Source organism: Panicum virgatum, chromosome 1K (assembly GCF_016808335.1).
Source record: "Panicum virgatum strain AP13 chromosome 1K, P.virgatum_v5, whole genome shotgun sequence".
NCBI lineage: Eukaryota > Viridiplantae > Streptophyta > Magnoliopsida > Poales > Poaceae > Panicum > Panicum virgatum.
In genome coordinates this window covers 50,784,626-50,801,284 of record NC_053136.1, presented here as the reverse complement: position 1 = coordinate 50,801,284, position 16,659 = coordinate 50,784,626, and the positions used below count along the sequence as shown (strand labels likewise).

Below are 16,659 nucleotides of genomic sequence, written 5' to 3'. Positions count from 1 at the left end.
CTGCCAGGCTGTCGGCATCTATGCCGGGTCCATACCGGCGGCAGCGGCAGCAGTAGCAGCAGAGCGGGGGGAAATACAGATCCTCCGAAATTAACAGGGAGGAATTACAGCGGGAACGGGCAATTAGGTGTTGCCAAATACAGGCTTTTCGCTGTTTGCCATAATGCCATGGAGTATTATGGATAGTAGAGATCCTTTGGAGTTTGGACCTTGTGTGCGTTTGGGGGACCAGACCAGGGTGGCCCCGAAACCCCCCCCCCCCCCCCCCCCCCCACCCAATTGTCAGACCATAACACCTTCTGATTCTTCTACCGGTCTATTTTGTCCCTCTCTGTAGACTGTAGTTTCTTTATGGGCTCCCAGGTACAAATCGGGTATAGAACAAGCTTTACTTCCATGATTATAGCCTTTGCATTTTAGTTCCCCAAAAAATAGCCTTTGCATTTTAAGATAGACAGAAATCATAGGTTCAAGACTTGCAGTGCATTTTCCTTGCGCCGCATTTTTCTTTTTGGTAGTTAGTCCCGTGGGGAAAAATTATAAAATTTGGTGAATGCGTCTAAACTGCTCGTGTTGCGACGTCCAGATCAATCATCATAAGCTGGCTGGCATTTTCTGAACCCCTTTTGTTTTCTAACCTAATTGGATTCTTGCATCGTAAAGCCTCTGGTTTGGCCCCGAAACCAAATCATTAGTTCGACTAGTAGGGGTGCACGTGCGGCATGCACGTGTTTTAAAAAAACCAAATAAAATAATTATGTTACAAAAAATATGTATTCATAGCCACATCTACCATTAGCTTGTGGATACAATATTTAGTACATTATTCGATACAAATTTACCCAAAATGAAAATTTTGAGATATACAGATCATATGGACATGACCATATATGCATACAACCCATTAATGACATCGCAAGAATTATATAGAAGGGTAAAGGTAAGAATAAAATATTTACATTGGTCATATCTTGATTGTAGCACATCTTTTTTTCAGAAAATCCACATATGAATGCTACATCTAACATACATATTATAAAAATTTAATGATGCAGAATCTTCACACCATGTCGCCAGAATTTAATTTCCAACTCATATCCCATTTATGATGGACTCCGGTGTCACTGCAAACGATTAAAGTTCCATTAAGTAAAAAAAAACAATCAAATTGGCCCTTTGAATTTATAATATATTAGTGATAACCAACAACATCTACACTAAAAAAGGATACATCATATGAGATACCTTCATTTTGAAGACCGTAGAATATCTCTAAAAATAATATTTTTGGTTCTTCTGCCGGTGGGATCAAGATCTTTGTTAGGTTTAGCTAGCATCCATGTAGTTGAACGTGAAACACATCTTGATAAGACAGCATATAGTTGTCCATGAGAGAAAACAGGCTCTGGAAGATAGATCCCAACATTTGGTATAGTTTGACCCTGAGTTTTATTTATAGTCATTGCAAAACTGAGTCTTATTGGAAATTGTTTCCTCTTGAACTTGAAAGGTAGTGAAATATCCTCTGATGGAAACAAGGGAATCCTTGGTATAAAAACTCGATTTCCAGCATGCTATCCATTTACAATTTCACAATCAATTGCATTGTTCTCAAAAGCCTTCACTATAAGTCGAGTTCCATTGCACAGTCCATGATGAGGATCTAGATTTCGAAGAAGTATGACTGGATAGTTCTTCTTAATTTTAAAATCATGCGGAGGAAGACCATTTGGAGTAATTGAGTTCAGAAAATCAAGAGAATAGTTATTAGTTGAGTCATCATCTACAGAATCATGACTGTATTAAATCTTTTCTGCTCCAGGAAACTTTGCAATCATCATCGCGTTGAGGCTATCAACATACTCATTTCTTGTTGACAAGATAGCATGCTCGCGCATGTAACTGATGGAGGTGCAACTGTTAGCTAGATCAGGAAACACATGATCGATGAGAGTATCAATAGACTGATCATCATTATACTCAAGCATAATGTCATCTGGTAGATCCACATAATCATTTGGGAAGGTCTTTTCTGTTCCATCACCAATTCTTAATAGAAACTGCGAGAACCATACATCATTCTGGGCCCTCATGTTCTGCTTCAGCCGTATTATCTTGATATCATCCCATATATAGGATTGAAGCAAGGTAGCGTCACAAATTTGTGCTCTAGTATCTCTAGGAACAACAGGTAGAACTTGTCTGAAATCTCCTTCAAATACCATTACTTTACCACCAAACGGTAAATCACATCCTGTAATATTCCGTAACGATCTGTCAAGTGTTTCCATAGCCTGCCTTTGTGTCATCGCAACCTCATCCCATATAATTAAAGATGCCTCACGTAAAATTGCAAATAGAATTATTTTGAAGTTTTATGGGAATTTTGAACCTCGAATGAGCCGTACGACCACCAGGCATGATGGATGCTGCAATACCGGATGTAGCTGTAGCCACTGCGATGCGGTCCGTAGATCGAACTTTGGCCAAAAGAGCTCTGTAAAGATATGTCTTGCCGGTCCCGCCAGAACCATCCACAAAGAAAACTTTCCCTTTATTTCTGATAACATAATAAAAAATTTCGTTAAAACCTTTCATTTGCTCAGTATTGAGAGACTCGGCTAATTTAATATCTTCATCAGATACAACAATTTTCCTCTCCTCAGTTAGTTCCCTATAATAATCTCTATTTGTCTCATCTGCTCGGCCAAAATTTTAATTATAAGTACAAGTATACAATAAACAATAATAATAGTAACACAACATCACAAATAAAATTGGAAAAATATATTACCAGACTGATGCATATGTGACAGGCCGTAATTTCTGATGTCTTTACCCATCGAGGAGAGAATATCGCGATGTCCCTAAAGACAAATTGTTCAACACTTGAAGAATTTCCATGAACCCGCACATAGTCCTCAGCCATTGAGTCAAAATGTTTATCCCAGAGGGTACGAATGTTTGTGTACTCAAAACCATAATAGTGGCAAACATTTTTCTGAGAGCACATGGCATCTGAAAAGCTACTTCTTCGCTAAGTGCATTGTCGAGTGACCTATCTGTTTCAACAAGACCAAGTTTCCCACAACATTCTCTAAAAGTAGGACTCACCACACCATGAACTGTTCTGATTGATATGAATGATGTTGGACCTCGAACATGATTTAGAAGAACTCGAAGATAGAATCTTTCGCCCTCAGACGGGTACGCATACACCAACCTTCCAATCTGGTAACTTCTTTTTCTAGTAGACCAAACTTTTTTGGACTTATTCCATGTATAAAATTCCCTGTATAAGTATCTTCGAGCGTTTGGATCTTTGCTGTTCATTCTAAAGAATTCTGTTAGCATCGATCTTTGGTTCCTAATGCGCTCCAGCACATCTGCAAGGTTGTCTTCATCATTGAATGGGACCATATACATGCCAGGAAGATGAACTTGCATCTGTAAAACAAGGGGATACATGAAAAACATTGGGAACCTATAGAGCCGGTATACTGCTTCAATAGACGTTATACACCGTGCCTTCCTGCACTATTTAATTTCATTTATCTCTATCTCTCCATTCTGGTCTTGATTCGCAATTGCGAATCATGCACAGTCCGTGCCCTTGTATACATATTTATAAAGATACTTGCAACCTTTGATACTGCTTGAAACTTCAACATTGATGTGACAATTATATCTCATCAGGAGTGTTGGATTATATGGTACAACCCAACTATTATCCAACCATTTTTACGCACAAATACCTTGTGACCATCATTCCGTCTTCTGTATATAGGATATGCATCCTTTCCTTGCTCTGTGGTCTCACTGAACTGTTTAGGGTATCTGAAACGGCAAGCACCATCCTGCATGCAACCACAATTTCTGTTAAGAACACCACAAGGGCCATGCATCATATGTTTGCAAACAAGTTCATGGAGAAGAGGGTATTTCCTTTCATCCGAAAGTTCTGCTGAAATATATTTGTCAAAATCATCTGGCCCACTAAGCTTTGAACTGTTGTCCATTATAAGCAAGAAATGTTCATGCGGCAAACCTCTTTTCTGAAACTCAGTAACGTGTGCCCAAGCTGCCACTTTCCCAAAGAACCTCTTCTTAATAACAAAGTCATGGAAATCAATGAGTTTTGCATGATAAACCCTCGCCACAATATCTGGTCTATCTTAAGGTGTCTGCCCAGGCAACAAAAGTTCTGTGATCTCCGGCCAGTACGGGTTGCAAGTCATGGTTAAAAAGTAATCTGGCTTTCCATATTTAGCTACTAATGACATTGCATCCATGAATCTGCACTGCACATCTCTATCACTTCTAGGAAAATTCTTAGATAAAACAACCAATTTACCAGCCTTCAGACCTCTATGCTCTCCGGCAGCAAGGGTGTCCATTATACCCTGTCATTGAAAACAAATCCACTCGAATCAAACAGCACATATCAAAAAATTCATAAGAGTACTGATAAATGCGGGTAGTCTAATTAATTATACCTAAAATTCATAAGAGCACTGATAAATGCGGGTAGTCTAAGTAATTATACCTGATAGAGATCCGCTCTAATAATTTTTTGGTGTTCTGGATTGGAGTACCAATCTAACCGCATACTTTCTATTTTGACATATATATCCACTATCCATTGCTGAAAAAGCCTCCCACCATGAAAGAATATATTAAAAACTCCATTTCGGATCTGCATCATATAGCAATAATACTCCCTTGCGCTGACATGCAAACGTTTTCCACTACCTCCTATTTTTAATCATGAACAATAATAATAATAAATAATTATATAATATATACTTTATAATTAACCAACATGAATATTTTAGAAAAGACATCCAAGACACAGTGTATAAAGTTTACCTCCTTCACCGTCTTCATCTATGTTGTCGTCACAGTCACCTTGTTCCTCACAAATATCTTGAACTGCACATTTAGGAATTCATATTCAAAGCACTTTAAATATGACAAAAACATGATGGAAAGCAAGGAAACGTGTAGTCTTGTGGCCGAATCACCAGCCTGTGACATCTTACTTGTTGTTTCTACAAGTCTCCGTTTAACACCCGATCTACATGTCACCTGAGAATTTCCCTTCGGAGCATCTATTTTCAATAGAGATATAAATGTATGTTACTATATTACCAGTATTAAAATGAAATGAATATAATCTATAATAATATATTAACCAATAATTAATATTATAGATGACATACCCTCAGATTTCCGCTTTGTATATTTCCGTCTAGTTCTCGAAAAGCGTATTGTAGGTGTTTCCTCCAACAATATACTCTTGTCCTCACAGCCAGTCTCACCACCGGGATATAGGATAGGGTACGCTAACAGATCATAACAACCATGGAATGCCCGTATAAATTATGGTCCCAAAGAATTTGGAAAAACCATAATACTCCGTTTAAATTTGTTTTTTTTTCATCAAAGCCATCCTGCCAGATAGCCGCACCCTGGTTCATAGCAGGTGCATTATATCTTCTCTGATCAACAGAAATACTAGTGTTCAATTCAATCTTCAACTCGTCCAATTTTTTCATCTGACCCACAGTCCTGAAAACACGAACATACGGATTGTTCTCAAGTATTCGAAGAATAGCCCTAATCTATTTTGAATCAAGATGGGGTGATCTTTTGGTTCTTTGTGATAGGGTCTCATCAGTGTCATAGAAGTACAACTGCATATGATGGGGGCCTTCTTTCCCCAGTCTCAGTTGGTCCAATCTGTGGTAAATCTGTCCATGCACTTTGAAAGTATATATACAAGTACCTACACAAATTCATAATTCAACAAGGACGATTATTTATTATATATACTATAAAAGAAATAGGAAATCGGCGTGAAATGCTCAACCAGCTGCAGTAGCGACTTTATGGTCCACATTAGCTCCAAAGCTTGTGAATGAAAAATGAGAATTGAAGTACCGTATATTTTTTCTGAAATACAAGGCATCTCTATCTGTCTGGCTTGTAAATAGGCGACACAGATCAGACGGAATTGGTGTGCTCACTATATTAACCTTTCCTTGCCTGCAACAAAAATTGAGCCCCTCGTTTGGTAACCTTATAGCACCGCAATACTCGCATATAGGTATTTTCCTCAACACAAGATGACCAGCAGGCAGATCATTGTATACTCTTGAATAAGGATCATTATCCAAGATAACCACTTCCGGTTCCCTGAACGAGACGATCTTGATGTCTGCATCATTTACAAAGTATATATTTAGATTCCACCAATGCACATTAGAATACTAATTCATCAAATTGGTGCACAACCATACCATTAGCATGATAGACTCTTGCTTCGTCATCTGTGAAATCATCAAGATCAGGGCCACAATCTGGTGCCATGCAATCCAGATCCTCCTCTGCATCACCAAAATAATTAATTTTCATGCTCAACCTTCATGTAATATCCAATCAAATGGGTATCATGTTTTAAAAAAATAATAAAAAGTACCTGCTTGTGCGGCAAACAAACCATCATCAGGTTCCCAAATACCAGAGTCAAATTTTTGTTTCCCAAAGTTTACACCTGGTCGCAAAGCATGAACAAACCAGAACGTTCATATACAAATACTTTGAATGATAACAAAAAATAGTATTGTGTGAATGTTTTTTATGAATTACAAATTTTATAATGACACACAAATCTGAATGCACATTATATTATAGATTTTGAAGAAAAAAAAATATACTGACAGACCTTCATTCTTTTTACTATTATATTGTTCCTTTCGTCTGGCATTCATTTCAGTCCTTTTTTTCATTTGAGGTCATTGCCCACCTAATTCGGTCCATATCTCTTTTCTTTTATTTTCTTGCACTTCTGGGCGAGATAGTGGCACCATCATCTGTTAAAAAAATATTCTAAAGCACACGGAATTCAAAAAATGAAAACAAGCTACTTTTACATGTGATCGCTATAGAATATATTATAAATCACGCCGAATTGAAACGGATTACATCTGAATCAATTATAATCAAATAACAAAACAGTTTCGTGTCGAATTATTGGCGATTCTATTTGCTCGTTTGCACCTAAACCAGCAGCTCCATTGTATATTTAATATAAAAATTAATTGTAATCAATCAACATACCAGTTTCATGTTGATTTATGGGCACTTCAAATTGCTCGTTTGCGCCTAAACCAGTAGTTCTATTGTAAACTGCAGATTCACCCACATGCAACAGTGCCGAAGGTGGGTAGTCTGTTAGTCCTGCAACCAGACCGACTTATTAGTCATGCTTTCAAAAAATAAAGTTTTTAAGAAGAGGACAAACCTGCTAAACCACCGACGGGGGTAACTGGCGTCTGTGGTGTCTTCATGAAAGATGAGATGCCATCAACATGTAACACTGCTGAATGTGGTGTATCCGTCAATGCTGACATCAATAACTATCACTGTTTAGGTATCACACCATATATGGGATATATCTACCATAACATAGATAGTGACATAACATTGGACAAACCAGCTTCATGATGATCCATGAGCACGTATTCTTGCTCACTTTCCGCAACACCAGCAGCCGAGATTGTAGATGCATCCACATGCCCCAATGCTGAAGACGGAAAGCCTGTCAGTCCTATCACCGGTAAAAAAAAAAACATTAAGTGCCCATTTTCTTCATAATTAAAGTATAAGAAATTATGCATAACCTGCAGTTGCAACACTGTGGATCATGGTAGAACGAGGTGTCTCATTAAAACTTGGGGTCCCATCTACATGTGACACTCCTGACCAGTGGCGGATGCAGGATTGGAGGCAAGGGGGGCTGAAACAATAGAGATGTTGATTTGTGTGAAGATTTAATGGTGATTTGGATGTCTTGCTACAGTGTTTTACGTGTAATTAGGAGAGCTTAGGGGGGCTTGAGCCCCCCTAGCCCCCCTCCTGTATCCGCCCCTGCTCCTGACTGGGGTGTATTCATCATTGCTGGAATCAACTCTCATATTATATGCATCACACAATATATTTAGGCATGAAAATTACAAATAACATCAATCAACATGTAACAAACCTAGAGATCGTTTCTCTGTCTGTTTTTGCTGATAGTTTTGCCTTCTCTTTGCATTAAGTTCTACTTTCTTTTCTGGTGGCATATTCTCATAACGATCTCTTGCTTTTTTCGGCCTATCAGCTTTTAGATCAGCATCTAAAACACAGACGTGGACAATTAGGGGATATCACGATTAGGCAGGTGGATGATTAGATGATCATTACTCACCGTTTTCTGAATCTCTTGTCCTTTTCCTAGAAACAGGTTGTCGGATCTGTGGGTTCGTTATGTCCCCTAGTGGAACACGATGGTCGTAGCTGCCGTGTTGCGCCATGGGCGTAGATGGTGGTCGGCGGCCTGGTTGCGCCGTTGAAGTACAGCGCGAGGTCGTCAAACGTCCGCCCAGAGCGTGATGTTGTCCTGCGTCTGGTGGCGGCGCCAATTATGTTCTACGTGAACGCACAGGAAACATGACCAGAAAAAACATAAGGCTAGGGTTTACGCCGTGAAGGAGCAAGGGTAAGTATGATTTACCTTCTAATCAACGACTGTGCGCGACATCGCTGAGCGTCGGCCGGACGAAGCGAAGCTCGCCGTAACGTCGCGTTTTAGGGCGGGACGTGTCAGCGCGGCGGCGTAGGTTGGAAGATCAGCATCGCATCGGAATCGACCTCCGACGTAGAGGACGGCCGTGTTTGTTGGCGCCGCTCGGCGGTGGGCGAAGGCCGATGCAGGTGGTTGGACTCCCTCGGCGATGGGCGAAAGATTATTCCTCTCTTTTCTGCTGCTGGTCTACCTCACAATGAAATCGCTGCTCAGATTTGTCGTCAGGCTGGCCTTGTGAAGACATTAGAGAAAGGCAAGCATGCAGAGGTAGCCAATGTCTAATTACGAACCCCATCCACCACCCAAAAAATCTCTATTTTCCAAATTCCCAATATAAAAAGCTGCAAGCAATTAATAAACAAAAGCAATCGCTCATATAAAGGTGGATAGGCTTAACATTTTATAGCCTGGTAGGAATTCTGCTCATATGTTGCAGTAAGTAGGTTATGGTGTGTCTGGCAATATTCCCATATCTGAAAGTATAGATTTCATTGGTCCTAATACACTAATTCTCTATTCTATGAGGGCAATATTTTTTTGTGGAGCGTAGAGTGTGAATTTACATGTTCAACTACGGCTTAATTGCTGTTTCTGTTTTCTATAACCTGCAGAGTGGCGAAGATGACAACTTTGCTATTGTGTTTGCTGCTATGGGAGTGAACATGGAAACTGCCCAGTTCTTCAAACGTGATTTTGAAGAGAATGGTTCCATGGAGCGGGTTACTCTTTTTCTGAATCTGGTACTTACATGACTTGCTAGTCATATATCATTTTTTTTCTGCTAAGAGTGCTATAATTGATTCTATAAGCATTTAGACAAAAGCATGGACCTACTTAATGATAATCCAAACATACCATTAAAATTGACCTAATTGATGCCTAGCAAAGCATATTCTTAACGCACTGCTGTCTGTTTTACAGGCCAATGACCCTACCATTGAACATATTATCACCCCTCGAATTTATCAAGCACAGCCTCGCGCACCCAGCAGCCAATATAGGGACCAAGGAATAGGGGAATAGAGAGAGGAGGTCGGCGGGCGGGGTTCGATTTTGCTACTTACCACAGGAATGGATTCACCTCCTTTCCCCGCTCGCCGGGACCTCCTTGCCTCGACTCCTGCCCTAGCGACCAGGCGGAGGGTCACGGCTGCAGGCAACGTCGCCGGCCGCGATCCACCTGGGGTCGGCTTCCCGTGGTCAGGCGGACAGAGCGCCCGGAGACTGCGCCTTGCTTCGGCTTGCTGCCGGCCACTGCACCTTGCTTCGGCTCGGACCAGGCGGACAGGGCACCTTGCTTCGACTCGCCGGGATCACGTGAACGACGCGGCCACAGGCGGACGGACAGGGCACGCGCCGGCGGGATGGCGATGGTGACCCGCGCGCGATAGGTGGGATGGTGACGGAGATCCGCGGGCGATCGCGGCGGCGGGACGTCCTCGGCGTGGCGATCGCGGCAGGCTCCGCGATCTGTGGTCTGGACGTCCAGTTTTGGAAGGCAAACGATGTTATGCCAAGAATTGAGGGTGATCCAGCCAATAAGAGCGCGGGTACGCAGAGGTGGGTAGGAAAGGCCGCGGTGAAAAAAAAACGGTGGAGGGGGCCCGGGGTGCGCCCTCGCGATTCAATAGAGTTGGGCGCCGTTGTGCTTCACCATGGTTTTGCTCAATTACTTTGCGCTTACATATCAGCCTAGAAGTAGTTTGTGAGCTGAGTGGGTAAATTTTGCTTGATGAAAAGTGTTTCAATTATTTAGGTTCTTTAGGGCAGTCCCAATACAGACTTCACTCATAGAGTCTAAGTTTCAAAGACTCCATCACAAGAAATTATACTTCCCAATGCAAAGTGTGTTACTTTAGTTTATATGGTCTATTTGTCTCTCTCACATTCATTCTTGATTTGCGTGAAGACTTAGAATCTAAATAAGACTTGGAGTCTTGATTTCTCTCACTCTCTCTTCAATAAATATACTGCAACATCAGCAAAATACAATAAATGGAAGATTTAGACTTCATGATAGAGTCTGGATTGAGACTGCAATTATAGTATAGATAGATTCATATGCCTTATTGCAACCGGCGGCATTACAACTAGTTAACATAATCCATCTTTAGGGTCGTCGTGTGCCCAGCTACTCATAAATACCTGTAGCAAGCAGATCCCTTTCTCCCAGCTTCTCTGACGAAGAAATGGAGGTAGACCCCTTCTTGGATGGACCACATGTGGCTCGAGCTTGTGGTAGCATTTGGTCGTGTCGACTACGAAAAGACGCACCACGCCGGGAGATGTTCTTTCATCAGTATTATTAGTGGTATTATTAGGGTTGCAAATAAGTCGAATACGGCATCGGTATTTGGCTAAGCCTAACCTGATTGGTAGATATCTTTACAGACTCTCAAAGCTGCTGTTGAGCTCTTCCATGTCAAGTCAGATAAATAAAGGGAAAAAAGGAAAAGTTAAAAAGCAAGAAAACAAAAGAAAAGCGCATAAATAAACACGCAGTAGGAGTACTGACTTGCCTACCCCCGACCCGGCAGCGGCACCTATTGGAGAAGAATCACCACTTCACCAGTAGCCAAGGCAGCTTCCATGCCACAACACGGTGCCGCCTCCCAACGTCCCCCCGGCCCGGCGCACGCCAATAACTAGCCGAGCGGCAACACGGTGGTGCCGCCCGTGCCGTGCCTCGCGCGCCAGCCATGGGCACCGCAGCGCGGCGCGAGCCGCTGAAGCAGCGCGTCAACCGCTGCCTCCTCAAGCTCGCCGACCGCGACACCGAGGCCATGGCGGCCGCCGAGCTCGAGGCCATCGCGCGCTCGCTGGGCCCCGACGAGCTCGCGGCCTTCGTCTCGGCGGTCTCGGACGCGCGCCCCACCGACAAGACCCCGCTCCGCCGCCACGCGCTCCGCGCCCTGGCGCTCGTCGCGGCGTCCCACCCGCGCGACGCCGTGGCCCCGCTCGTCCCGCGCATCCTCGCCGCCGCGCTCCGCCGCGTGCGCGACCAGGACTCCTCCGTCCGCGCCGCGCTGGTCGACACCGCGCGCGCCGCGGCCGCGGCCGCGGCCTCCGCGTCCGCCGCGCTACGGCCCCTCACGGACGCGCTCCTCCACGAGCAGGACCAGTGCGCGCAGCTGGCGGCCGCCCTAGCCACGGCCGCCGCCGTCGAGGCGTCCGCCCTCACCGCCGACCTCGTTTCCTACCTCCACAAGCTCCAACCGCGCCTCCTCAAGTTGCTCCGCAGCAATGCCTTCAAGGCCAAGCCCGCGCTCATCACCCTCATCGGCGCCTCCGCGGCTATGGGCGGCGATTGCGAAGTCACCGCCTCCATTCCGTGCCTCCGCGATGCAATCGGTAGTGACGACTGGGCCGCGAGGAAGGCCGCGGCGGAGGCACTTGCCGCATTGGCCTTACAACACACGGATCTTCTCACGACCTACAAATCCTCTTGCGTTACCTTCTTCGAGGCCAGAAAGTTTGACAAGGTCGGTCGCCAATTTGGTTCGGATCTTACTGATGCCATCTCTCTTTTTTTTTAGATCTGACTATGGGAGCTGATATTATAATGCGCCAATGCAGGTCAAGATTGTGCGGGAGTCGATGAACCGGATGATCGAGGCGTGGAAGGAGATCCCAGATGCTGAAGAGGACGAGTGCTCCTCGGCCGCGCCACCAGCGTCGCAGTCAGAACGAAGATCTTCTCTTACAGGTGAAGGATAATTCTCTTTTCTAGCTACTTGTGCTGCTAATTCTGCCTGTACAGATCTGTTAATTTTATTTTTGTGCGTTGCAAGTAGTCACAAGGAACCTGGAACCACATTAAAGGAGCTCTTTCTGTAGAGGAAGCTTCTATTGTAATTTACTAATAAAATTTTTTAATAGTAATTCAAGCGATGCATCTATTTCTTTTTACACATTATCTTGTAATAATCAGGGAGTGTAAGTGACGGGCGATATCCAGCCGCTTCACTGGGCTCAAACTCAGTTCCATCAGCAACAAGGAGGAGCAGATTGCCTGTGAAATCATCTCCATCTGATGTGTCACCCAGCGCCACCAAAACCAATAGTCCTTCATCAATCAGGAACAAGAAGCTGTCACCACCTTCATACCACAAAGGGCGCCAAGCAAAGAATTGTGACTACAAAGTCGAGATTGCTGTTGCTCCGGATGCTACCCCAATCAAAATGGTGACAGAAGAGAAGCTTCTCAAAGGAGGCAATGTGAAAGAGAGACTGGAGGCAAGGAGGACACTCTTCCAAGGCAGCGAGGATAAGTCGGCCAAGCTGGCTGGACTTAAAACAGGATCACGAGTTGTTCCATACGAAGGCGGTGGTGAATTGGAAGAGATTTCAGAAGTTGAGGGTGGATCAGAAAGGTTTGCAGTTCACAAAGAGGAGAGCTTGTCAGAAATAAGGACACAGCTGCTTCAGATTGAAAATCAGCAAAGAAGTTTACTAGATCTTCTCCAGGTAATTTCCTTTGTTCTATTTTTTATATTTTACAGTTCCGTTGTGTGACTTTTATAAGGCTCATAGCATTTAAACACTTATCCAGAAATGAATAACTATAACTTCTCCACTGATTACTAAACTATTGTACCAGAAAAAAAATATCTGTAAGTTAGCCCATGCTGGGAATTGTTGGTTTCTTGATACTCGGTCACAACATCTATATTTATTGCAAGAAAAGGGTACTGTTAGCTGTTGTTTCAGGAAATACTGGAAAAAGTCTGCTGCTGAAACAGCTGTTAACATCTTCTAAAAAAATGCTGTTAACATCCAGCATCAACTTCTCAGTATCAGTGACTTGTAGGGTCAGATTTGAACATGATAACTGCAAGTCAAGACATTGTCATATACATATAGCAGCACATGCCATGTTGCTTTACAAGTTCCCCATGTAACATGACCTGTCATGGTGCAATCAATGTTTTATATCATAATTCATACCATGTAAAAATGTTTCACAATATAAGGCATATAGGTATTAGCACTGTGGGTATTATGAATACTTACTCACGTGATGAGCTTCTGCCACCTCTCGTGTTGTGGAAGCACACCTGAAATTTGTTATTTCTTTTGCTTACTAGAAATTTATGGGGAAGTCTGAGAATGGCATGAATTCTTTGGAGACAAGGGTGCATGGGCTGGAGATGGCTTTGGATGAGATTTCTCGTGATTTGGCCTTCTCTTCAGGAAGGATGTCAAACAGGGAGTCTGATGTGAAGACGTGTTGCATTCTGAGCCCAAAATTCTGGAGAAGGCATGGTGGTGGTAGGTCTTCCTCCAGGTTTTCTGCCTCTGACCCAGCAAACAGCTCAGAGGGGAGCAGAACTTCTTACAAATGGGAGAGGCAGAAGTTCGGGCTTCAGGGTGGATTTGTTACCAACCCATTAGCCGAGCCAAACATTTCATCTGTAGGGAAAACAATGGTTACTCAAGAAGGCAGGAGGAAGGATACAAGTACAACTTTACAAAAGTGAAGGTAATTATTTTTTAACTTAAAAATCTAATAATTTTTCTCGAGGTAGTTCAGTTGATGTGGCAGATACAGCTGTTAGGACAATAAGATATCCCCAAATATTAGGCTACTGTAGTTATAAACTGACAATAACAATGCAGCAAAAAGGTCGTACTTTTCATAATAATGCATTGATACGATTTTAAAGTTGTGGTGTCATATTAATTCTATATTTGCATTGCATCTTGAAGAATCTCTCTTTTAAGGCCGGTAGGGCTTCCCTCTCATTTCCCACCAACCTAATTTAAATTCCCACTATATTTTGCATGACATAATTTCCTTCTGCTCAACTACTTGGCACCTAATATGTCTTCATAATTTACTCAGGGTGGGTGGGTTAGGCATGATGAAGACATTCTGTTTGGAGTATGAACTGGTGGAGCTGCTTATGGTCATGGAGGCGGCTGTAGTTCCCTTTTCCACTGCAACCTTTTTTTTTATGGAATTTGCACTGTAATTTCCGGAAGCCTTTCCTCCATCAGAGCTGAAAGAATGGTGTTGTACACGTGAATGATGGAGTTTTATGGGAGCCACTCCAAAGCTTAAACTCTAGAGTACTATGCTGAACCATAAAGCTGGACTCCTTGAGGTGGATCATCAATCAGTGAGGGCGTGAGGCTTCTTGATCATACAGCCTTGCTTGAGACTGAAGCAACAGCGCCCTGGAGTACCCTCAGTTTGGCATGCGAACAACTGCTGCTGTGTTTTGTCCCATCGTAGTACTTGAGAAACAGCTAGCTTTGTAGGAGAACGTAATCACAATGTACCATCATCCTACGGATGGATGCGTCTTGTACATAGGTCGTATAAACCGCTTATGCTGGCGACTGGCGATCTTTCTTCCATGTGTTCCACTGTGTGCTGACTGTGAGTCTGTGAACCTGTGAATCTTGATGGTGCGGCTAATAAGCAGCATGACAGCCACAGCTATGGCTAATAAGAGAGAAATTCCACTGCCCCAACTGCTTGCCATTGACAAGTGACAGCATCGCAACTGGGACGACTGGCCTGTCAGTACGGCCCAATAAGGCATGAAATCTGCAGAACGACCGCATGGATCGGCCCATGATCTGCGAATTGCGATGCACGCACAAAACCAGGATACAGGGGAGAAGAAAAGGCGTACTACGCTCCTGCAGAAGGAAAGCGTGTACTCCACTGTACAAATGAGACGGGTTCTAAATTTCAGAATTCATTTTTTTTTTGGAAGTGACAGGAATGATCTCCCCTGTCCGTTTGCTTCGTTGCAAGAGGAGTACAGGACAGGCTCCAACGTTTTACAACACATATTCCGTCAGCATTCAGCAAAGAGCCTCGCCCCTGCCGCAAAATATTACAGGTCTCAAGACAAAAGACAGACACCTGCTAGTAGTCACCCCAATGCTAAACTTGCCTATCTTCGTCATCCTCCAAAATAAGCACACATAAAAAAAAACAGACACCTGCTAGTAGTCACCCCAATGCTAAACTTGCCTATCTGCATCACCCTCCAAAATAAGCACACATCAACTATAATTGTTTTCCAAACAGGCAAACAGAACCTGTGGCCGAGCCGCCGAGGCCTCCAGCATCGCCAGCAGCAGACCTGGTGATCGCTTTGGAGCCAGTAGCCACCGGCATTGCAGCTGCATCTCTGATGCTCAGGTCCGCTATCAGGAGGCATTCCAATCCAGGCATGCAGCTGAGTAGCTGACTCGTCTCGTCGACAGTAAAATTGCCACTCCCTGCCCGTGTACTACCGCCTGCCGCGGTGCTGCAACGCCGCGGCATGAAGGGCGAGGGTGGAGCACGCGATGTGGCAGCACGGCTGCTGCACGGGCGCGCCGCGCCGCGGATAACCGAAGCCAAACCAAACCAACCGCATCGGGCTCACGTGGCGCGCCAGCTTTCCCCGCGCCAATGCGCCGCCAGCCTATCGCGCTCGCGCCGCTCCTCCACGTGCCGGCCCCCATAAAACAAGATCCCATCGAGACGCGCGCCCGCCGCCGCGACGACGAACCGAATCGCGCGCAAAAACCCGCCAAATCCGACGGGGAGACACCTCCGCGGACCGCGCACGCGCACCGCGGGCCAGCCCCGCTCCCCCCCCCCTCTCCTCAGCCGCTCAAATTTCAAACCGCCGGAAGGGAGAGAGACCCCCACACACGGCTCACGCTCAGGATTTTTTCCCGACCGGTTAACCCAAACCGCCGGCCACCAATTCCGGTTTACCGGACCTGTTGGACCGGTAACCGGTGGAAACCGGTTGAATTCAAATTCAAATTCAAAAGCTCACGTTCAACCGGTTCCGACCGGTTTTACCGGTTTACCGGTCGGTTTGACCGGTTTGAATTCAAATCCAAATGCAAAAGCTCCCGTGCAACCGGTTTACCGGCCGGTTTTACCGGTTCGACTAGTGGGCCTTAATGGGCCGGCCCATTTTTTTCTTTTTCTTTTTTAATTTAACTTCAAATCCCCGCAAACTATACTAAATGAACAAATTTTTGAGAAAATTTGACACCATTAGATT

The 16,659-nt window shown here is 44.1% G+C and overlaps 1 protein-coding gene and 1 long non-coding RNA gene across 6 annotated transcripts; one reads left to right on the top strand and one right to left on the bottom strand.

The window, feature by feature from the left end:
* Positions 1-673: 673 nt before the first annotated feature.
* Positions 674-9,149, bottom strand: LOC120641239. Of its 4 annotated transcripts, none has more exons than XR_005662206.1 (17): positions 8,561-9,149; positions 8,255-8,475; positions 7,686-8,182; positions 7,499-7,588; positions 7,307-7,408; positions 7,123-7,242; positions 6,728-6,875; positions 6,482-6,556; positions 6,303-6,389; positions 5,873-6,220; positions 5,223-5,788; positions 5,043-5,111; positions 4,870-4,932; positions 4,547-4,755; positions 2,795-4,403; positions 1,246-2,699; positions 674-1,124 (listed from the first exon to the last, which is right to left on the bottom strand). It is a non-coding gene; the product is annotated as an uncharacterized LOC120641239 (long non-coding RNA). The 4 variants fall into 4 exon arrangements; XR_005662207.1 differs by having other exon boundaries at positions 7,499-7,962; positions 8,048-8,182; XR_005662203.1 differs by having other exon boundaries at positions 7,499-8,182.
* Positions 9,150-11,180: 2,031 nt separating this feature from the next.
* LOC120641237 (TORTIFOLIA1-like protein 3) lies at positions 11,181-15,002 on the top strand. Of its 2 annotated transcripts, none has more exons than XR_005662193.1 (5): positions 11,181-12,114; positions 12,209-12,338; positions 12,564-13,099; positions 13,826-14,114; positions 14,478-15,002. XR_005662193.1 is itself a non-coding variant. In XM_039917276.1 (5 exons), exons 1-4 carry the CDS (start codon positions 11,332-11,334, stop codon positions 14,110-14,112), a joined length of 1,842 nt encoding a protein of 613 aa, XP_039773210.1. In that variant the 5' UTR covers positions 11,181-11,331; the 3' UTR covers positions 14,113-14,114; positions 14,478-15,002. The 2 variants fall into 2 exon arrangements, 1 of the variants encoding a protein (XP_039773210.1); XM_039917276.1 differs by having other exon boundaries at positions 13,720-14,114.
* The last annotated feature ends 1,657 nt before the right edge of the window (positions 15,003-16,659 follow it).

Bases quoted from the DNA above. Each gene is read 5' to 3' on its own strand.
- LOC120641237 (XM_039917276.1), top strand. From the start codon at position 11,332: ATGGGCACCGCAGCGCGGCGCGAGCCGCTGAAGCAGCGCGTCAACCGC. The intron at 12,115-12,208 runs GTCGGTCGCCAA...GCGCCAATGCAG, and splicing joins AGGCCAGAAAGTTTGACAAG to GTCAAGATTGTGCGGGAGTC. The intron at 12,339-12,563 runs GTGAAGGATAAT...TGTAATAATCAG, and splicing joins ACGAAGATCTTCTCTTACAG to GGAGTGTAAGTGACGGGCGA.